At 38.7% G+C, this 23,606-nt stretch overlaps 1 protein-coding gene across 3 annotated transcripts; it reads right to left on the bottom strand.

Moving 5' to 3' along the window:
• Positions 1 to 3,127: 3,127 nt before the first annotated feature.
• LOC120491872 (EGF-containing fibulin-like extracellular matrix protein 1) lies at positions 3,128 to 16,329 on the bottom strand. Of its 3 annotated transcripts, none has more exons than XM_039689868.2 (9): positions 16,167 to 16,329; positions 15,107 to 15,199; positions 11,457 to 11,502; positions 11,083 to 11,358; positions 8,038 to 8,157; positions 6,708 to 6,827; positions 6,504 to 6,627; positions 6,237 to 6,429; positions 3,128 to 4,887 (listed from the first exon to the last, which is right to left on the bottom strand). In XM_039689868.2, exons 2-9 carry the CDS (start codon positions 15,191 to 15,193, stop codon positions 4,726 to 4,728), a joined length of 1,128 nt encoding a protein of 375 aa, XP_039545802.1. In that variant the 5' UTR covers positions 15,194 to 15,199; positions 16,167 to 16,329; the 3' UTR covers positions 3,128 to 4,725. The 3 variants fall into 3 exon arrangements, with proteins under 3 accessions (XP_039545802.1, XP_039545801.1, XP_039545803.1); XM_039689867.2 differs by lacking the exon at positions 16,167 to 16,329 and adding an exon at positions 16,085 to 16,156; XM_039689869.2 differs by lacking the exon at positions 16,167 to 16,329 and adding an exon at positions 15,297 to 15,711.
• Between the last annotated feature and the right edge of the window lie 7,277 nt (positions 16,330 to 23,606).

Here is a 23,606-nt window from a genome sequence, read left to right on the forward strand (position 1 = left end):
CATATAAAGCGAGTCGATGTTTCCTTATATGGTGATGGCTGTCCATGTATGGTGAGTCACAGTGCTGCGCTGCGATTGGCTACGCAAACCGCTCCGACTTTGTGATTGGTTCAAATCTGATTTGGCCGACTGAAATGGCTTACGTCATACACAACGAACTGGCTGTGCTTGGACCTTAGACTTGGATATTAATATTACCGACATTTCTGGCGGGAAGTGTGTGATAAGGTAAATCAAAATTACTGTCTTTTAAAACAAAAACTGTTTTGTGAGACTGACCTCTGTCAGATGCCAGCTACGTAATCTGTGTAAATGATGCGATACTCCGTATAACCAGCAGATGAAGCTGTTACACTAATTATTGGTTTAAAGTTCACTAAACTCAGGATTTTACCGCCTCACGCATTTAATTTGCTTACAACTCTTTTTTTTTACACATTTATCAGTCTTCCATTTTAGACCATGTAAGTTATCTTTTTGTTCTGACAATTACAGTGTAATTGCTTTATGGTAGACATGCTTCAGCTGGTTGCAAACACTATTTTAACTTAAGAAAATCTTTCGAAATATCACCCATACAAGCAATATTTTAAAGGTTTTGCACCGGGCCCTGTAAATACAAACATTTTACACCAATATTACAATATTAGTAAAGTAATGAGGCAATCTAGGCACGTTTTGTACAATTAACTCACCAAACCTCATGTTTCTCACATAAAACCACCAGAGAGATGAATACCTAATAATATTTCCACATTATTAAAAAAAAAAAAAAAAAACGTTAGCCATAATCAGTTAGATAATAACTTTATATTCTACTTTAATGTTTTTAGAATTTTCCTATAATTCTCCACAGGTTATTATTTTTTTTTGTATACACTCAACACTTAGTTCATAGCCCACTTTTTCTTTTTTATACATTGAAATAAGCAAAGACATGGAGTTCATGTATGACTTGTATGCTTTCTGTAAATGAGTTGGCTTCCAGTGTGTAAATATTCCTTCAAGAACTGCTCAACTATTGTCATGACAACATCACATAGTTATATATTCCCATCTGTAACCACAGGAGGTAATAACTGCAGATGAATCTTGGTGGTCCTCCTAAACTGTTCCAGCAATATACCAAACTGACCCATGCATGTTATGCAATAGCAAAAGATTTTTCATCATGAGCGTTTTCTTTTCTGATGGTTTGTTTGTTTTTATACAGATATATAGATATTTTTTTTACATGAAGCAAGTGAATGAATAAGCAAATTAAAAATGACACAATTGTTATTGAATTTATTTTTATTTCCAAACACCTTGCAGCCGAATAAATGGCACAAAGGCTAAGAATGAGTTAAAAAAAAGTGCAACTTGAGAAAATACTGAAAATAAAGAAACATAAAAGATAGGTGCAAATCCAATTCATTTTAGTTTGTTAAACAATTACAAAGACCCTTGTTGTCCTCACTGAGCAGAAACAACATGTCCACACCAATTTAGATAAAAGCAAAAATGATCTCAATAAGAGAAAAAACAGGGAGCATTCACCATGCATCAATCAAAATAACACATGTTTGATCATAAGAAAACAGATAAGGACTCGCAGGCATCCATATTATATTACAATACTTAGTCAGATCACTATGGAGCCAATATAAAGATTGTTTGCCAAAATAGTTTCATACACCGTGGTGGTGCGCGACCCATTCCGGCCTCACCCACGACCACGTCTCTGGGGGTGCTGGGTGTGACGCAACGGCTTAAGTAACAGTGTTTGTCACAGACCATCGACACGAAACACTGCAGAAGATCAAACGCTGCTCTGGCAGCCGTACAGACATGTTAGGCAACAGTTCCATTGCTTATGCGACCCTAAACCCTTGCCAGCAATTTCCTGAAAACATCACTTCTGTTTCCAAAACATTATTGCCTTATTCTCATAGGATAGGAGGTCATTTCTGCAGTATTTGCAAGGCGGAGGATACATTCAGAGATTTCCATTAGCTAAGGATGCCATTAGATTACGACACAAACTGTTCCACCTAACTATATGCAGTTCTGTTTGCCTTGTCCACATGTTCCACCTATAAAACACGATTTTCCCTGCTAAAGTCAAATGTAGTAAGGAATCTATAAGCACTTTTTGATTATGTATACTGATTTGACTTACTCCATGTACAAGAAACGTAAAGCTGTGATTTATTGATAGATTAAAAGGTTGGTTTATTCAAAAATGAAAACTCATCTACATTTCGATCCAAACTCATATGATTCACTTTCTTCTGAGGAACGCATAAGGAGAAGTTTAGTAGAATGTCCATGCTGCTCTTTTCCATACAGTAAAGGTCAATTTATACTTCTGCGTCGAGGGTACGCCGTAGTGTACGGCGTTGGCTACGCACGTAGGCGACGCCTTTGTGAGCATTTATACTTCTGCGTTCAGGTCTTGGTGCTCTGCAGTACTGCTCCGAAACGCTAGTTGGCGGCGGAGTGTTTTACTGTTCCACTGTTTAGATTACTCGAGTTGTGGCTAAGTTACTACAAGCCTGAAAGAGAGCGGATCATGTTGGAGTTGGAGCTTATTGAGGTGGAAAAACAGTTAATTTTAGTGAAATTACTAAAACTGAAAGGCAGAAATGAGAGAAGACGTCGGAGGAGATGGTACGTGTGGAAATGCGTGAGAAGGTACGTGCGGAAATGTGTAGGAGGAAATGCGATGCTACCAAGCCGACCAATCACCGATCTTGCGGTCCGCGTCGTCGCGACGTGTAGTTAAATTTTTGAGGAGGTGCGCGTCAGGCTACGGCGAAGGGTACGCGGTATGGGACGCGTCTCTGCGTATGCTACGCCGTACCTACTGCGCGCACCCTACGCAGAAGTATAAATTGGCCTTAACAGCGAATGGGGACTGAATGACACCCAAATAACAGATACACAATAACAGAAGAACATATGACTTGAGCACTATATAAGTCTTTAGCTTGGGGGTTCGAGCACACACGGGAAAATATACCTCGTCCACCAAATCGATTGAGATTGGTGGATCTCACGTCTGACTTTTTTCACTGACAGGTCATAATACACACCATTCAACAGTTAACATAACAGCATAACACCCTGGCACAAAAGTTTGTGCTTTCTGTTTTTTTTCCATGATAATAAATAGCATTTTAAGTAATTAACTCCAAGATTATCAGGTATATCAGCAAGAGAGCGGCCTGTGACAACACTCATGGAAAGAATTTATGGTTTTGTTTGGTTGGTTTAAAGTATTTTCAGTCTGTGTGTTTCTCTTTATGAGACACAAATAACTTTTGTGTAACGAATTCATCAAGCGGCCTATTCTTGAAAAACTAACACCAAGTATAATTGAGTATTAAACAATGAGCATGTTCAATTTTTAAGGGTAATTTGTTGCGTATGAGCATGTTAAATTTTTAAGGGTAATTTGTTACGTATGTGTGTGTCACCTTGCTTAGCCCAGTTATCACTTGCTCATGGAAACAGAGGTGAATTGAGATGTGTTTATATATGGTTGTTAATGTATTTGCACTTGGGGTTACAGAGCGTGGACACCCACCGGTAGAAACATAAATTGGCGCCTGTGTTTTAGCCATATGACAGTTTTGTGTCAGCAAGGGGTCCATTCACAGGGAATGTGTTTGTGTATTCCTCTGTTACTTTTCCAGTGTTCTTCTATGTAAACATGCAACCTACATTGATGTCTTTTGTCATTGAGCTCACATCTTGTGTCTTTTACACATGACACTGCGTTCGAAAAATGCAGAACTGAAGTTAAAAGAAAAAAGAGGTTATGGTTGGTGGACGACGCTGCATTTGTCGTAATGGATTGTGAAACCGATTTGAATATGGAGACGTGTGAAAGATTTGAGAGCAGAGGTGGAGGGAATAATTTCAGTGTATAACCTACATTTCGGTCTTTTCAGAAGACTTGCAATATAGCTGAGCTTTTTGAGTGCTGAGTATTTTGTTATTTTTTTGGATCTCCAGCTTCTGTCCCCATTGACGTTTATTGTATGGAAACAAGCACATGGGGCATTCAGATAAATTTCACCTTGTATGCTATATAGAAGAAAGAAAGTCAAAAAGTGACTAGGCCTAAATAAATGACACACTTTTCACTTTTGGGTGAACTATTCCTTTAAAAGACTGACATGGATCCATGCAGAAGAATCTCGAGAAAATCCTCTTACTATCAAGACAAAGAATAGTGCTTTTCAGAATGAAACTTGAGCGACCGTGTTTTTTTTCTGCTATCCAGCTGTGTTGTTTTTCAGATATTTCTTGGTCTTACATGTCACCCTCACAGACCTTGTCTTTGATTTTTCAAAGTACAAATTACTTGAAAACTTCAATAAACCAGACAGCCTACTTTTTATGATTAGTAAACCAATTCCTGTTTGAAACCCAGTAAATATGCAATCTCGGCCAGTGGTTCTCAGCTGGTTTTGCTTCGGGAGTCCATGTTTTAATTGGTGACTCAATGCAGAACCATGAAATGTATTATGCAAAAGATTGATCATATAAAGATAAACATTCCAATATTAATGAATCTATTAATTGGTTTCCATCATGATCCATTTTTGGGTTGCAACCAACCAGATAAGAACCACTGATCAAGGCCAGGAGACCATGCTGTGTTGAACATTTTAAACATAGTAAGCTGCAGTACAAACATAAACCCAAGGTGCTGATTCAGTCGAACTAGATGATTTAGAAAGGGTATGGACCCACTATAATAGTGAGTCTCAGCAGTGAGCTGGAACGGTAGCTCAAGGCATTACTCTGGGTGACCATCTCCAGATCCACAACATGTTCTCGAGGTCCAGTCAACGGTTTGGTCATTACCAACATGGCACTTACGTTACTAGAGCGCTGAAAGACAAAGAGAAATACAATCACTAGAGAGATTACACCACAAGCAAAGTGACCCATTTTATTTTGAATGTAACTGTGGGGGATTTATATTGTTCTTGACAAAAAATGCGGAGTGGTGGAGTGCTAGATTTTGCACTGATCTTCAACCCTGTAACATTCAACCACACAACATTTAAAAGTGAGGTAAGTATCTCTTACAGTCTCCATCAATTTTTTTTAATGTAATGTCATCAACCCCAAATATTGTTTGACTCTGTTATGGGAAAATAACAGTGATCGTTTTTTACAGAAAACAATTCTTGGCAAAAAGCAAAAGAATACTGACAAAATAATCCGAAGTTTTGCAGTGCTAGAATAGGTCGTTATTGGACCTTTCTGCACTGATCTTCAATCCCCCAAAACATTTGAAATGTAACTGGGTTTGGAAGTGAAATATCATGGGATCAAAGTGAGGTAAGTATCTCTAACAGTCTTCATCAATGTTTTGTTTTTTAAAAAAATATTGTTTATAGTTATGTTGTCAACCCCATTTGTTCAACACTGTAATGGAAAAATAACTGTGATCTTTTTTTTTTTTTTTACAGAAACAAATTCTCAGCAAAAAGAGCAAGAATATTGACTGTGCTGTGCATTGTTAGCCATTATTAGACCTTTTTGCACTGATCTTCAACCCTGTAACAATCAACCTGAAAGTATTTTAAATTTAGCTGGGTTGGCGCTGAACCTGTTTTGGAAAATCAATGTCATGGGTTCAAACAGGGAAGTATCTCTTACAGTCTTTATATGCTTTCGTTTTGTTTACAGTAATATATCAAGCTCAATATTTCAACTCTGTTATGTAAAATAATAATGATTAGTTGTTTTTTTTACAGGAAAAAGGCCATTAATAGACCTTTTTGGACTGGTCTTCAACCCTGTAACATTCAAACCAAAAAAAAATTATTAATTTTTTTTTTTTTACAAGTTTGGTGCTAAACCAAAGTTTCAGAAAAGAGTTTTGGGTCAAACTGGTAAGTATCTCTTAACAGTCTCTTCAAGTTTTTTTTTATTATGTTTAGAGTTATATTGTCAAGCTCAATTGTTCAACTCTGTTATGCAAAATAATAGAGAGAGTCTTTTACAGAAAAAAACGCACTGCACTTTTGCATGATCTTCAACCATGTATGTTCAACCTCAAAAAGAAGTCAAATGTAACAGGGTTGACTTAAGAGCTGTTTTGGCTGAAAAATTCCATGAATTTAAATAGAAAGCTATCTTTTTTTGAAAATATGAAAGGCTGTAATCACTGATTTAGGATTGGGGTAACTGTTTAAAAATCTTCCACTGAAAAAATTGTCAAGTCTTACCCTCAGGTAGAACTCTCCTCCCTCATTGCCGGATTTGATCGTGAAAGTGTTTACCATATTGGGGTAGACACTGGTAGCTTGAATCTGGAAGATATCCGCAGGCACTGAGCGATCGGAAAAGATGCTCATGTACTTGTAGACAATGACAGGCGGCAGTCCCCGGCAAACATTTGGTGACTGGCACCGACAGCGACTGTTGGTAGAGAGTTAAATGGTTAAAAAAAACATTATTGCAACAGCATGATTTTATTAGGACTTTTGACACACCCTTCGCCTGTTTTCACGTATGGCTCACGGCAGGGGTTTCTGGGATAGCAACGGAATCCTCCGTAGTAATTCCAACACATTTCATCTTCTCTGCAGTTGTGTGACGTTTCACACTCATTTATATCTATTAACAGGGTGGAAAAGGTCAATGAACAACTTCAGAAACCACTTCAGGAGCCCTGAACTAAACAAACTGGAATTTACCTTGGCACATCCGCGTCCCTTGGAGCTGGTATCCATCAGGACACACACAACTGTATCCCCCAGGTTGATTCACACATTGGAACTGGCACATGTAGTTTGAGAATTCGCACTCATCAATGTCTGGGAAACACAAATATATTGCTCATTACAGCGTAACATTCCTGGATGTCTTCAGCTGAATGCCTCTGGACCACATCTCGATAAAAATTACATTTTGTTTTTACAACACTACACTATCATATGACAACCAGAAAGTGTCTACATACTTTTTTTGTCTTGATTTGAAATAATATATGGATAGTTTTATCATTTTTAACTTTAAAGGGTTAGTTCACCCAAAAATGAAAATTCTGTCAGTATTTACTCTCCCTTATGTTGTTTCAAACCTCTATGTGTTTATTTGTTCTGCTGAACACAAAGGAAGATATTTGGAAGAATGTTTTAATCAAACAGATCTCAATCCCCATCGACTACCATAGTATTTATTTTTTCCTACTATGGTAGTCAATGGGGAATGAGATCTGTTTGATAAAAACATTCTTCCAAATATCTTCCTTTGTGTATAGCAGAACAAATAAACACATAGAGGACAACATGTGGGTGAGTAAATACTGACAGAATTTTCATTTTTGGGTGAACTAACCCTTTAAGGCCCGTTCTCACCAGGGATGATAACTATAACTATAAAGTGAAATCACTTTAAGAAGAATTGTTTTTCTTCAGCTGATGAGGAATAAAATCATTGACAGCCAATCATAATCCACACAACTTTACGGAGCTTAAGCATTTAAGACGAAACTGCAGTGCACATGGTTTCATATTTTTCCATCAATGTGTTTATATATTATATTTCAGTGCCAGGAAGGTTGTTATATCAACAATATATAAGACAATTTTAAATACCCTGTCATAACTTAATCTCATTTAAATTGGCTATTTCACACATGACATTATATACCCACAAATTTGCATATGCAATATCATAAGGATAACATGCTCTTAAGCTGTATCCTTCTAAGTTAATAGTCATAAAAAACCTACAATGAATTTTGTGTTCTCCATTTTTGATAGCGTAATACCTATATTTCTTTTTTAATTATAAATGTATAATCAATCACATAATACTCAATTGTCCAATAGTCATTAAAATCATTAGAAATGATACACTATATAATGGACGTTTGTAAGCATATTACTGTGAATACTCATTTGTTTGCATACACTTAGGGAAGAAAATTATTGTCTTTGTTACTAGGTTAAAAAATATCCAGGAATATTTGAACAAACTAGCATGCAATTAAAACAAAAAATAAGCGCAAAAATAAATAACCTTGGCAGGAGACGGAGTCTGAAGCCAGTTCATATCCGACTTCACATTGGCAGAGGTAAGAACCAATCAGATTGTAGCACTGATGTTGGCAGGGGTTTGAAGTGAGACATTCATTCACATCTGTAAAAAGAAAAAAAGTTGGAACGCAATTGAACATTGTGGTGAGACAAATGATAAAATCAAAAATGCAAGTGCATGAGTAATAAACAAAACAACTACTGGCCTGTTAATGCAATTCACTGCCCATTTAATTCAGTTCCTCAAATATAACACTAATAACACCACTTATTTAAAACAACAGGTAGCAAAATCCAAAACACACATCTTTTCTGCACTGCTAATCATTCTTTGGTATGTCTGGCGAGATTTCCAGCTTAGTTCTGGAGCGCAGAAACTGTCCTTTCACAGTGTGGGGGCCATTATGGGTGGTCTGCGCTTATCTGCCAGGTTTGGTCAAGGAACTATATACAAAGGCCCAAGAATAGCCCAGTTTTCTGTGATTCATATACAGGCTATTGGATGTGCAACACATGTGAGTGCAAATCCTCCTTATCCAAACGAAAGGACATTCAGGCAGATTCCTCCCAGTGATCTATTTGAAGCATTAATGTGAGAATAATGTCAACGCACAGATCCGAAGCCTCCCGGGGGGCCTCTCATCGACTGTTTCCAGAGCTTTTGCTGACCAGCGTTTGGGCCCTTTCAGGGGGTTCAGCACTGCTGATAGCCAAACTGGCCGATGCACGCTGGAAAAAATGAGGTGCAAGACCTCGCAGGAGAGAGTTCAGACAAGCTTGCAGTTTTCTCGCCCACCTTTCTGAGAGAGGCACACCTGGAGTCTGTGATCACCCACATGATGAGATTTAATTCCAACAAACTGGTGTCAGATTCCAGGAATCACTGCCAAGGCACTTCTGAAAGAGACTGGCCGAAAATATGTAAACATCGAAGCAAGGCCGACTCTCTTTGCGGGAAGAGGCCCGAGCTAATTGTTGACTCATTTTAATGGGCTGAGAGATGCATGTCCTGACCCATACTTCCTCAAACAACACCACATAACCCGTCAGCTGTTTGATTACAGAAAGAACCAGTTCTAATACAATGGTTGGCGCACTAGCCTTGGAGACAAAGTTGTGTTTAAAGGTACCAGCTTAGTTATCACTTCTGATAAAAAAAAACTTCTCAACTTCAAAGATTAGTTTGTAAGGTTAGTGTCATTATATATATTTCTCACATTATTCAGGTTATACAATGTCATGCGATTTTGGTCCCCAAAAATATAAATATAAAATAAATAAAAATGTTCTTGTGTGAAAATAATGATGACGATGTGTACCCTCAAATGAATTCAAGGTATAAGAAAAAATTTCTGATGTCACCACATGACAATTAAATATAAACTTTTCTTGAAACTGGTACAAGCTTCACCAGCAATGTTTTGCTCTAAACAGTATGATCAACCAGCAAAACCAATGCTAACCAGTATAAGCCAACTCAGATGCTGATTTCTCCTCAGTAGGAGTGGGATTAGCTATCAAGAAACAGCAAATGGAATCCGTGCAAATGACTGTTCATATATCTAATAAAATGATTTAAGATTGGGAAACAAATGTAATACTCTTTTGGGATGAAATGTTAGTTGGCATGTCTTTACAATTCATGTCTTTCAGTCTCATCTTGAATGGTTTATGCAACCTAAATTGTTTGCTTCTAGCACAGGGATTCTGCATGCTGTAACACGACTGAGCCATCTATCAAGTTGTGAAAGCAAAACATCATTAGCACACACACAAAAATTGTTTTATCCACCAGATAGAAGAAGACAGACCCAGAGGAAGCAGATTTCTGGCACTGCACCCTTTGAACAGATACAACAACATCCCAAAGAGTGATACAATGACTTCCCAAGGGGTCAGTGTTTGGCTCGTTAGCATGGTCTGGTTAGCCCTGCTGATAGGTGTTGTAACTACATATTCTGCCCATGAAGATCATATTCTGTCATTAAATTAGCCATGTATACTAACTTAATATTTTACAACATTTATATCCATAATATTTTAAGTGCTGCAAACGTATTAGTAATAAACTAATAAGCTACTTTATATTTCGCTAATAACTTTGGAATTGTGTGGGACAGAATACTTTTTGTCTCAATTTTAGAAATTAAAACCTATTTTTTCAAACACATCCTATGCCACAGAATTTGGAGTGTATCATCTAATAGACAAAAGTATATTTAGCATTAGTAAAACACAAAGTATATCTAATCCATACACTTTTAACTCCTTCTTGCAGACGTTGTGTGATGCAATTTTCATAACCAGCCTCAATTTTTCCATCTGCACCATGTTGCCACTTTCATGTGACGTTTGCTGTCAGCTGTGGCACTTCCCTTCCATTCACAACTTCTATATAGTAATGGAAGTACATGGTTTCGAACAAATCAACAGCCAATCAAATTTAAGCAGGCATTTGAAATTGCAAGTAAAATTTGAATTCGTTTATTGTGAAATTTGGTGTACATGTGCAGGGTGTCCACAAGAAGCAATGTACCAAATTTTGTGAGAATTGGACAAAGGGTGCCAAAGTAATACATTTTAGAAATATTTTTGGGGGAATTTTATATAATTTAAGGAATCCTACCTTTTTTTCCAAATGCACACACTTAAAAATAAAGGTTCCAAAAGAGGTTTTCACAGCAATGCCAGAGAAGAACCATTTTTGTCTTCACATGGAGAACATTCTAATAATCAAAGAACCTTTTTCCACATAAAGAACCTTTTGTGGAATGGGGAGTTCCATGGAAGTTAAAGGTTCTAGATTAAACCAATGAAGAGCAAGTGTATACGTGTTTTGCCCACTATAGTACAATGTCCCGACCTAAAAAAAATTGGGTGCACAAACACCAGGACAACATTATGAAATTTAACACCAAACTATTTTACACACACCATTCACAGAGATCTTTAAACTCCAAAGCCACAACAAATACTGCAAATAAACCAAGTAGAAGATTCTGGAGAGAGTCGCACAGCTATTACTCACCTCTGCAGTAGTTCTGAGAGTCTGGCATGAAACCGACACCACACTGGATTGTATGTGTTGCGCTTTGAATGACTCTGGTGTAATCGCCCCTGTAATTGGGGGCTATCCCGGGCTGAACATCTCCTCTTTCCACTGGTGGGGCAGTAGTGGGCTCATCCTCGCCGTTACTGACAATTATCTGAGCGTTGTGGGGTAAGCAGAGATATCCACCAAAATGGTTGACGCATTTCATGCCCCCTTTGCAGGCGTCCTGCACTGTCTTGCATTCATCTATATCTATGTGTAGAAAGACACATGATTAACGTGATTAGATATGCATTGTACAATGCTTGTACTAGTAAGACAACTGATTGAGGGGGAAAGAGTTGTGTTACCTTTACAGATTTGTTTTTCAAAGTCAAATTCATAACCTTCAGTGCACTGCAAAAGAAAAAAATAATGTGTAAGAGGCAAATGCAAATGTAGCAAATTACTACTGATTCCAAAGACTGACAGCTGATTAAAAATTCACCTGAGACTATTTATTTCCACACATCTATCGGTAACACTTTACAATAAGGTTCACTAGTTAAAGGGTTAGTTCACCCAAAAATGAAAATTAAGTCATTAATTACTCACCCCCATGCTGTACCAACCCCGTAAGACCTTCGTTCGTCTTCGGAACACAAATGAAGATATTTTTGATTAAATTTGAGAGCTGTATAACTACCACATTGGCTCCTAAGGGACTGCCTCTTGACGGCCCAGAAAGTCAATGAAGAAAATGTTTAAATATCCCAAGTGACTACCGTGGCTCAACTATGTTTATCAAGCGACGCGAATACTTTTTGTGCGAAAAAACAAACAAAAATAACGAGTTTATTCGACTATTTCTTTTCTTCCTTGTAGGCCAGAAACGAGATTTCCTTAGATTTCCACGACGCATGCGCGAGAACTGCGATCTGCTTACACTACTTCAGATCACAATTCTCGCGCATGCGTCGTGGTAGTTATACAGCTCTCAAATTTAATAAAAAATATCTTCATTTGTGTTCCGAAGACGAACGAAGGTCTTACGGGGTTGGTACAGCATGGGGGTGAGTAATTAATTCATTATTAGTTCATATTAACTAATGTAGTTAACTAATGTTAACTAACGAACCTTATTGTAAAGTTTTACCCATCTATCTATCTATCTATCTATCTATCTATCTATCTATCTATCTATCTATCTATCTATCTATCTATCTATCTATCTATCTATCTATCTATCTATCTATCTACATCCATCCATCCATCTCTCCGCACAGCAGATTTGGGACATGTTTTATGACAGATGCACTTCTTGCCACAACCCAGCACTGATCTAAATTTTTGAAAATAAATAAAATTTTGATTTGGCCATTTTCGGATTTGGCCAATTCATTCCAACTGACTTGATTACATCCCAGATAGCAAACTGACATTGAATCAACGTAGAAACATGACATCGAAACAACATTGATCTGACATTGTTTTGCTCATCGAATTAACGTTGAACCAACGTCAGACGCGTCATTCTTTCAAAACTAACGGAAAATCAACTTGAAATCAACGCGTTGTTTCAACGTTATGAAAGCAAACCAATTTTCGATTTTCATTTAGCTTTGAAGAATGCCACGTCTGACGTTGGTTCAACGTTAATTCGATGAGCAAAATCAACGTTGTTTCAATGTCATGAGAGATGTCGTTTCCACGTTGATTCAATGTCAGTTTGCTATCTGGGATGTTGAACAAGTTCAACCGAATATGGAATAATTGTTGTTATCATTGTTCTTGGTATGACTTAAAGAATCTATTATGTCCAGTTTCATTAAAATAAGCTAAAATTAATCAAAAGCTATTAATTTTCCCAAACACCTCCTTTGAGTGACGCGAATCTGCGGCGATTGGTCAAATGACCCAGTCAGTTGTTATTGGTAAATCGTAGGAACACCCATTACCATTAATGGATTATAGCTTGCCTTGTCAAGTGTTGAAAATTGTATATAGTGTTTGAACAAACGTGTCAGAAAAAGGGCACTTTCCACACGGTCCCTTACTCGCGTCTCCGTCAAGAGCGAGCTTTCCCGGCGAAACACACATTGCGCCGGCTTTTGAGGGGCAGTGCTTATTATATAGAGCGAAGTCATATTTGGCTAAGTCGTTTAGGAGGTAATTGGCATTTTTCAGTGAATGTCTGGGGAATCATCAAAAACAAAACTAACTTTACCCCGCTTAGAAGCTGCGCGGAGTGCACACACAACACAATATAACTATATTGTGCATGCTACAGAAAACATAACATTATTAATTTTATTAACAGATTGTGATTCGGAGGAGGACGAACCTGATCCATATACACTGGATACTGAGCCCTCCTTCAGGAACAACCGGCTTGCGAATCCACATTTGAATTCATTTATATTTTTGAATGATTCGTCATTAAAATGATGAACACAAGGTTTGGGCTATATTGTTGTGGTATCGTTGCAAATATGAACTCTGACCACTGACTCTTCACATGCTCGTCCCTGGGCAATGAAAACAAGTGGCTGAACTGTCTTTGCATTGTAGAACACAGCGTCTTCTCAACATGCCGTGATTCAGCTGAAGTATTTGAATATGTGTTCTAGACTTCAAGTTTACACTCCCGTCTGCGCGCGCAGTTGTCGGAGTGGCCAATGAGCTAATGTTTCATATCTACGTCACTACGAAACAGCTAATGACTCGTTTCAAAAACAATTCATTTCATAGACTCAGAGTCGACTCTCACTTTTGAAAGACAATAACTTTATATACGGTGCACTTTCAGATATAAATCTTTGCAGGATATTTTCATTCCCTTAGAGCTATAGTCCACACTAGATGAACAGTCATTTTCAAAAATCCATGATAGGGGCTCTTTAACGTTTCTTTTTTTTTCATTATAAATTTTGACCAGAAGGTGGCGATGTTCCAAAATGTACCTTCAGGGCATGGTGCCAATGACCCACACTGAGTTTCAAAATGATAAGGGAATGTGTTCATAAAATAAAGCATTTTGCAATAAAATTCAAAATGGCCGCCACCCAAAATGGTCAATATGGGATCAATTGGGTATCACTGAACTCGGTATGCTGCACTGAATCCAAAGAGATACGTTTTTGAGCAAACCGTTCAAAAGTTAAATAGACAAATAGGCATTTTTCATATCTCCTGACCTAGTGCTGTGCCAAAACGCTGCATGTAGCCTCTGGTCATGCTTGTGAATACATGTACCAAGACTCGTCTCGATAAGCTAAAGCGTTGCAGAGATATGGCCTCACGTTTATTTTGACGTGCTCTTTGTCGAATTCGAAATGCTAAACACCATTATGATGACACACATGACACTCAAGTAATGCAATAAACATTAATTTGACAACATTAGACGTCACAAAAAACCCTAATGTACATAACTTATACGAAAAAACTAAGAAGAAACAGTTATTTCAACAAAAAAAAATACATCAAATGTGAAGTGTCACACAGGGAATTATGGGAATGCCAATTTATGGGGTTTCACTGTAAATTACACAATGACTGAATGAATGTTCTTTTTCACTTCCAAAAACTGTAAATTTAACAGTATTTTACTATTACATTAATTTACCGTATATTGCAAGGAAACTTACTGTTATCAATCAACAGGCTTTTACCGTTAAAACCCTGATCATTTTTTGTAGCATATGATGGGTTCAAAAAAGTAGAGTTTTCGTTAAAAAATTTCAAATTGGAAAGTTTTTCGTGATGGAAAATCGAATCGAATAATTTTGTGCCAAGGAATCAGAGGGAACGTTTTTTTGTTTCTCACCCGAATTGTGCAAAAGTTATTGGCAATAACATATTTGAACAGTTGGTGGCGCTAGAGGGATTGACTTAGAGGCACCAAATTCACCATGTTGGCAGTTCAGACTGTCCTCTATCAGTGTGCCAAATTACCTACACACCTTCGCTGATAGGCCCTTGAAAACTAAGCAAACACGATGTGTTTTGGACTACTTGCCATGTATGTGACAGGTTCCTGAGCTTCGGCTTCCTGAGACACCGCAAGGTGGACGGCAACACTCAAACACAAGCAGATCCCGAGCATTGTGACCTGCAACACAGGGGAAAAAAACATGATCACATTTTCATAAATCGCCATCATGCGCCTTCAAACGCATCAGCACCGTTTCCACCGAAACCCCAATTACATTTCATCCGTGTTGCAAAGGTCACATTGTTTGGTTTGAATACAACTGCTGTTGACGCTGGCTCGGTCCTGCAGAAACTTGGCAGAGTCCTCCACAGAACAACAGTGTGCCCGTTCACCCACTTCATAAAAGTAATTATGCCATGGCACATTTTTTAAAAGTAACACATTGTCCTTGTGCAAACGACCATATCCGGCATATCCGAGACCGAGGCATCAGATCTCATTTCAACACTGTGGGAAAAGTTCTTGACAAATTCACTCTTGTAATATTGAATTTAATGGTTTTCCCCGAGGATGCGAATCTCTGAAGCTCGTTCTGAACCTCCCAGACTGTGTCAGAAAGAAACAGTTAAAAAAAAAACACAAGTAACAGTAAATCTACAGTACAAGGCGATTACAGCGATTTCAAAAGTAGTGCAACTGAAGGCATGTACCAACTAGTACTTAGACACCATATTTATCGGACAAAGCCCTCTAGCAACCTCCAGTTGAAATTGTTGTTTTCTCTTCAAGAAAACCTCCTATTCGTGTAATCATGCTTTCTTTTGTTTCCGTGAAGACCTGTGGAAGTTCATTCCCATTCAAAAGTACTAAGTATTTGTGTAATATAACAATATACTTCATTCTTTATGTGCACCTTAGAAAACAAAGTGCAGTTGTTTAATGTGAAACACTAAAAACTTGCAGTTAATTGTAGTTATATTGCAAACTGTTACTATAGTTATCATTCAAAATGATGTAAAAGTCAAGTCATAGAGGTTATAATGCAATGCAAAAACAATATACCTTAGGCAATAGGATTGTCCCCATCTTCCCAGCAGTCCTGTGTGTGTGTGTGTGTGTGTGTGTAGATAGAAGAGATGCTTACCGTTTGTGATTTATCCCACTGTAAGTTGAGGAGCACTGGAGTCTCTCACACACACGAGGTGCCTGCGATCATGTTCTTATAAGAGGCAGGTTTTTCTCACAAGCCTCTTCAAATTATGTTTTTTCTCACTGCTACATTCTTGTTGGAATATAATGGTAGCGAATGTGGCTCCACCTACTGCTAAACGCTCAGACCTACAGGAGGACATTTACAGTTGTACATGTAGCAGGGAAGAGGACAAGAGAATCAAGAATTATGAAATGATCATAATAAGTGATATGATGATAAGTTATTTAAATATATCAATTGATAATTAAAATAAAATAACTTTTGGTTGTTTAATTAAATTCCGTTTTCTCTAAGAACGTCTATAATTAATGTAAAATATAGTATGTTTATAAAAGAGGAAAGTCAATACCAATAATCAAGAATTATATTATGATCATTTATATTATACTTTGATAAAATGTATTCAATTAATATGATTTAATCTATAAAATAATTGTTGATTTGCATTTTCTTTTTTTTTTCACGGAAAACTGTTTTTATTTTTTTATTAAAATCTAAAATTAATTAAAAAAATAATCTGTTTATAAAGGGAAGAGAAAAGTCTCAACAATAGTCAAGAATTATATTATGAACTTAAATATAGGTTAATAAATATCTATTAAATTAAATGTATAATTTAGTCTATAAATTAAAAGGGCTAGCTGTTTCTAAGAAAACTATGTATGTATATATGTGTGTGTGTGTGTCTATATAATTATTTAAACATTACAGTTAAATAAAATGAATAAAAATACACATTTTTATTTTATTTTCATCATTTTATTTTTCATACTACCAATGTTTTAGAAATAAAATCCTTTAGCATACTGAAGTATGATACGCGATTTTGGGCCGAACCGCTCGCTTCAAATGATTAGTTTTACGATCTCTTTACGAACTTATTAGAGGGGGACAGAAACATGGACAGAAAGCTCTCAGATTTCATGAAACATATCTTATTTTGTGTTACGAAGAAGAACGAAGGTTTGACGGGGTTGGAACACTTTTCTTTTTTGGGCGAATTATCCCTTTAAATATCTCTGTAAATTTATAAAATATTGTTTATGCCGTTTCATAAAATGATTTGTTTTTTTCCCTCATATTTTTCCCCGCCCATTTTTAAGACGTAGTACGGAGCCCCTCTAGTCCCACTTTGGTAAAAAAAAATTAATTATAACTATCTTGTGGCCTCAAGATAGTAACTCGTGGCCTCAAGATAGTAACTTGTGGCCTCAAGATAGTAACTCGTGGCCTCAAGATAGTAACTCGTGGCCACAAGATACTAACTCGTGGCCACAAGATAGTAACTCGTGGCCTCAAGATACTAACTCGTGGCCTCAAGATACTAACTCGTGGCCTCAAGATAGTAACTCGTGGCCTCAAGATACTAACTCGTGGCCTCAAGATAGTAACTCGTGGCCTCAAGATAGTAACTCGTTGCCTCAAGATACTAACTCGTGGCCTCAAGATAGTAACTCGTGGCCTCAAGATAGTAGCTCGTGGCCACAAGATAGTATGCGTGTGCACGGGTAAAACTCTTGAGGTGAAACTGCGCATGTGCGGGGTGCTAGGGTGAAACTGTGGCTCTTCGGCTCTGCAGACTAATAAGCAAAAATAATTGGTAACAATAACCATTAGATCATTTTAATACTGAACAATATGCGCGGGTAAAACTGCTATATTGAAACTGCGAATGCGCGGGTAGAACTGTTTTGGTGAAACTGCGCATGTGCGGGGTAAAAGCGCTGTTGTAAACATAGACATCATTATAGGTAGACGCCCTATCGACTGCTACTGCCTATTGATAATAGTAGTACAGTAATGTCAAGACTTACTTGTGAAAAGCCCTATTTTCGGTGGTCCGGCGATTAGAACAGGAAATTGCTCCACAGTGCTCTGGCATCTCATCTGCTGCCACGCAACGAAACAGGAATACGACCGGTTCAAGATGGCGACAGGATTTCTCGGTATCCAGCGGCCAATAGGGTATCTAGTCTCTATATGATATCTATGGTTGTAAAACTGCTGGGGTGCGGTATTTCCGGTGAAGGTCAAATGATGCTGATATTACGTGGCTATAATAAAGAAACGTTAGTCACAAAAACAGACAGACATCACTCATTGATTGTATGCTTCTTTTTTAAATTATATTAAATAAACATACTATATATAAAATTACATAAACTTATTAAAGTTTAGTTTCAAAGACGGGAGCACAGTAAATTTGGAAGACTGCCATAATCTCGTTTCCTCGGTTTTCCTCCACTTTAAATCTCCCCGTAGAAGAGCATCCTTGCGTCAAATGCGGGACTTGTGCGTACATATAGCCCATTGGGTAATACCGGGAAATACACAAATACAGCCAGACAGAGGTGACCTAAGCCTAGAACGCCCTCTGCTGACGCTATTTTGTAGGCTACATGGGCACATGCTTTTCTTACATTCAAATGGCTAACTTATAACCCAGGGGACAATTCTTGTGTCACAATATTGTTGTACACATCAAGACATTTAAAGGAATATAAATAATAATAGAAGTTGTTAAATACACAAGTATGTATGTAATAAGTATAAATGAAAAGTTCAGATGCAAAAGCATAAGTGCCATTTGAAATTTTCTTCTAGAATGATCATTTTTATCAAGCTTGTATATTTAAGTTCAGTAATTTCAGTTAAATTGCAATGAGGATTATCTATTAATTGTCATTTAAGTGAAATTACTGAACTTGAATATATAAGCTTGATAAAAATGATCATTTTAGAAGAAAATTTCAAATGGCATTTAGAGGCTTTTGCATCTGAACTCTTCAAATATAGGCTATAAAATATGAAGAAGAATAATAAAGACCTATTGATATGCAGCCTACAAGATTTACAGTACTAGTAAATAAATAGAACCAGACCAGCAGCAAACTATATTGCACACTGAATATTAAAAACAAACAGACAATATTGCACAGAAAGTGAATTATTGCACTACAGCGTCCAAGTTTAATAACAAAGGGTCCATCAGTCAGACACTTTACTATCTTGAGGCCACGAGTTAGTATCTTGAGGCCACGAGTTACTATCTTGAGGCCACGAGTTAGTATCTTGAGGCCACGAGTTAGTATCTTGAGGCCACGAGTTAGTATCTTGAGGCCACGAGTTAGTATCTTGAGGCCACGAGTTAGTATCTTGAGGCCACGAGTTAGTATCTTGAGGCCACGAGTTAGTATCTTGAGGCCACGAGTTAGTATCTTGAGGCCACGAGTTACTATCTTGAGGCCACGAGTTAGTATCTTGAGGCCACGAGTTAGTATCTTGAGGCCACGAGTTAGTATCTTGAGGCCACGAGTTAGTATCTTGAGGCCACGAGTTACTATCTTGAGGCCACGAGTTAGTATCTTGAGGCCACGAGTTAGTATCTTGTGGCCACGAGTTAGTATCTTGAGGCCACGAGTTAGTATCTTGAGGCCACGAGTTAGTATCTTGTGGCCACGAGTTAGTATCTTGAGGCCACGAGTTAGTATCTTGTGGCCACGAGTTAGTATCTTGAGGCCACGAGTTAGTATCTTGTGGCCACGAGTTAGTATCTTGTGGCCACGAGTTAGTATCTTGAGGCCACGAGTTAGTATCTCGAGGCCACGAGTTAGTATCTTGTGGCCACGAGTTAGTATCTCGAGGCCACGAGTTAGTATCTCGAGGCCACGAGTTAGTATCTTGAGGCCACGAGTTAGTATCTTGAGGCAACGAGTTACTATCTTGAGGCCACGAGTTAGTATCTTGAGGCCACGAGTTAGTATCTTGAGGCCACGAGTTAGTATCTTGAGGCCACGAGTTACTATCTTGAGGCCACGAGTTACTATCTTGAGGCCACGAGTTACTATCTTGAGGCCACGAGTTAGTATCTTGAGGCCACGAGTTAGTATCTTGTGGCCACGAGTTAGTATCTTGTGGCCACGAGTTAGTATCTTGAGGCCACGAGTTAGTATCTTGAGGCAACGAGTTACTATCTTGAGGCCACGAGTTAGTATCTTGAGGCCACGAGTTAGTATCTTGAGGCCACGAGTTACTATCTTGAGGCCACGAGTTACTATCTTGAGGCCACGAGTTACTATCTTGAGGCCACGAGTTACTATCTTGAGGCCACGAGTTACTATCTTGAGGCCACGAGTTAGTATCTTGAGGCCACGAGTTAGTATCTTGAGGCCACGAGTTACTATCTTGTGGCCACGAGTTAGTATCTTGTGGCCACGAGTTACTATCTTGAGGCCACGAGTTACTATCTTGAGGCCACGAGTTACTATCTTGAGGCCACGAGTTACTATCTTGAGGCCACGAGTTACTATCTTGAGGCCACGAGTTAGTATCTTGAGGCCACGAGTTAGTATCTTGTGGCCACGAGTTAGTATCTTGAGGCCACGAGTTAGTATCTTGTGGCCACGAGTTAGTATCTTGTGGCCACGAGTTAGTATCTTGAGGCCACGAGTTAGTATCTTGAGGCCACGAGTTAGTATCTTGAGGCCACGAGTTACTATCTTGAGGCCACGAGTTAGTATCTTGAGGCCACGAGTTAGTATCTTGAGGCCACGAGTTACTATCTTGAGGCCACGAGTTACTATCTTGAGGCCACGAGTTAGTATCTTGTGGCCACGAGTTAGTATCTTGAGGCCACGAGTTAGTATCTTGAGGCCACGAGTTAGTATCTTGAGGCCACGAGTTACTATCTTGAGGCCACGAGTTAGTATCTTGAGGCCACGAGTTAGTATCTTGAGGCCACGAGTTAGTATCTTGAGGCCACGAGTTAGTATCTTGAGGCCACGAGTTAGTATCTTGAGGCAACGAGTTACTATCTTGAGGCCACGAGTTAGTATCTTGAGGCCACGAGTTAGTATCTTGAGGCCACGAGTTAGTATCTTGAGGCCACGAGTTAGTATCTTGAGGCCACGAGTTAGTATCTTGAGGCCACGATGTAGTATCTTGAGGCCACGAGTTAGTATCTTCTGGCCACGAGTTAGTATCTTGAGGCCACGAGTTACTATCTTGAGGCCACGAGTTAGTATCTTGAGGCCACGAGTTACTATCTTGAGGCCACGAGTTACTATCTTGAGGCCACGAGTTACTATCTTGAGGCCACGAGTTACTATCTTGAGGCCACGAGTTAGTATCTTGAGGCCACGAGTTACTATCTCGAGGCCACGAGTTAGTATCTCGAGGCCACGAGTTAGTATCTCGTGGCCACGAGTTAGTATCTCGTGGCCACGAGTTAGTATCTTGTGGCCACGAGTTAGTATCTTGAGGCCACGAGTTAGTATCTTGAGGCAACGAGTTACTATCTTGAGGCCACGAGTTAGTATCTTGAGGCCACGAGTTACTATCTTGAGGCCACGAGTTACTATCTTGAGGCCACGAGTTACTATCTTGAGGCCACGAGTTAGTATCTGGAGGCCACGAGTTACTATCTCGAGGCCACGAGTTAGTATCTCGAGGCCACGAGTTAGTATCTCGAGGCCACGAGTTAGTATCTCGAGGCCACGAGTTAGTATCTCGAGGCCACGAGTTAGTATCTTGTGGCCACGAGTTAGTATCTTGTGGCCACGAGTTAGTATCTTGTGGCCACGAGTTAGTATCTTGAGGCCACGAGTTAGTATCTTGAGGCAACGAGTTACTATCTTGAGGCCACGAGTTAGTATCTTGAGGCCACGAGTTAGTATCTTGAGGCCACGAGTTAGTATCTTGAGGCCACGAGTTAGTATCTTGAGGCCACGAGTTAGTATCTTGAGGCCACGAGTTAGTATCTTGAGGCCACGAGTTAGTATCTTGAGGCCACGAGTTAGTATCTTGAGGCCACGAGTTAGTATCTTGAGGCCACGAGTTAGTATCTTGTGGCCACGAGTTAGTATCTTGTGGCCACGAGTTAGTATCTTGAGGCCACGAGTTAGTATCTTGTGGCCACGAGTTAGTATCTTGAGGCCACGAGTTAGTATCTTGAGGCCACGAGTTAGTATCTTGAGGCCACGAGTTAGTATCTTGAGGCCACGAGTTAGTATCTTGAGGCCACGAGTTAGTATCTTGAGGCCACGAGTTAGTATCTTGAGGCCACGAGTTAGTATCTTGAGGCAACGAGTTACTATCTTGAGGCCACGAGTTACTATCTTGAGGCCACGAGTTAGTATCTTGAGGCCACGAGTTACTATCTTGAGGCCACGAGTTACTATCTTGAGGCCACGAGTTAGTATCTTGAGGCCACGAGTTAGTATCTTGTGGCCACGAGTTAGTATCTTGAGGCCACGAGTTAGTATCTTGTGGCCACGAGTTAGTATCTTGTGGCCACGAGTTAGTATCTTGAGGCCACGAGTTAGTATCTTGAGGCCACGAGTTACTATCTTGAGGCCACGAGTTAGTATCTTGAGGCCACGAGTTAGTATCTTGAGGCCACGAGTTAGTATCTTGAGGCCACGAGTTACTATCTTGAGGCCACGAGTTAGTATCTTGTGGCCACGAGTTAGTATCTTGAGGCCACGAGTTAGTATCTTGAGGCCACGAGTTAGTATCTTGAGGCCACGAGTTACTATCTTGAGGCCACGAGTTAGTATCTTGAGGCCACGAGTTAGTATCTTGAGGCCACGAGTTAGTATCTTGAGGCCACAAGATAGTTATAATTATTTTTTTTTTACCAAAGTGGGACTAGAGGGGCTCCGTACATTGTTATTATGTTTTGATTGATGTGAAGCTGCTTTGATGCAATCTATATTGTGAAAAGTGCTATATAAATATACTTGACTTTATTTGCTTATATTTGTACTTCTTCATTCTCAATTGAGCTACTTAATGTTCAACAATTGTCATTGTTTGTGAATGCTCCAACTGGAAGTGAGCATCCCTATGCCCTACTCACTCTGAAGAGTGGAGCCCTTGAATTGAGGACTTTGGAGGGAATTTGACACTTGTGTCATAATGCACTTGGCGAAGAGAGCAATGAAAGTCAATGTAATTTTCACATTATATTTACGAGGAATGTTACCATGTCAATGTGTGTGTGAGTGTGTGTTCCCTCTCTGCTCTCAACCTTATAAAACTTGCTGTCTTTTATTTGGACCCTGCAGGTAGTCACATTTATTTTAATTTACTATTAAGCACATTTCTTATCTATAAAACATTTAAAGGGGTCATGAATTGAGAAGTCTAATTTTCCTTGAGGTTTTGACATATAAGAGTCATATTATAAGAATATGCTGAAAGTTTCAGAACTGAAAACTCCCATGTAAGTCCAAAATATATATAGTTTAATATAAATATCGTTTAATGAAACAGTTATCAATGTGTAAAACTGAATTTAGCTATCTTAATCTGAGGGGATTTTGCCCTGACTAATTGTGAACTTAAATAATACATCAATTAATTAGAGAC

Source organism: Pimephales promelas, chromosome 2 (assembly GCF_988280905.1).
Source record: "Pimephales promelas chromosome 2, fPimPro1.hap1.1, whole genome shotgun sequence".
Taxonomy (NCBI): Eukaryota; Metazoa; Chordata; class Actinopteri; order Cypriniformes; family Leuciscidae; genus Pimephales; species Pimephales promelas.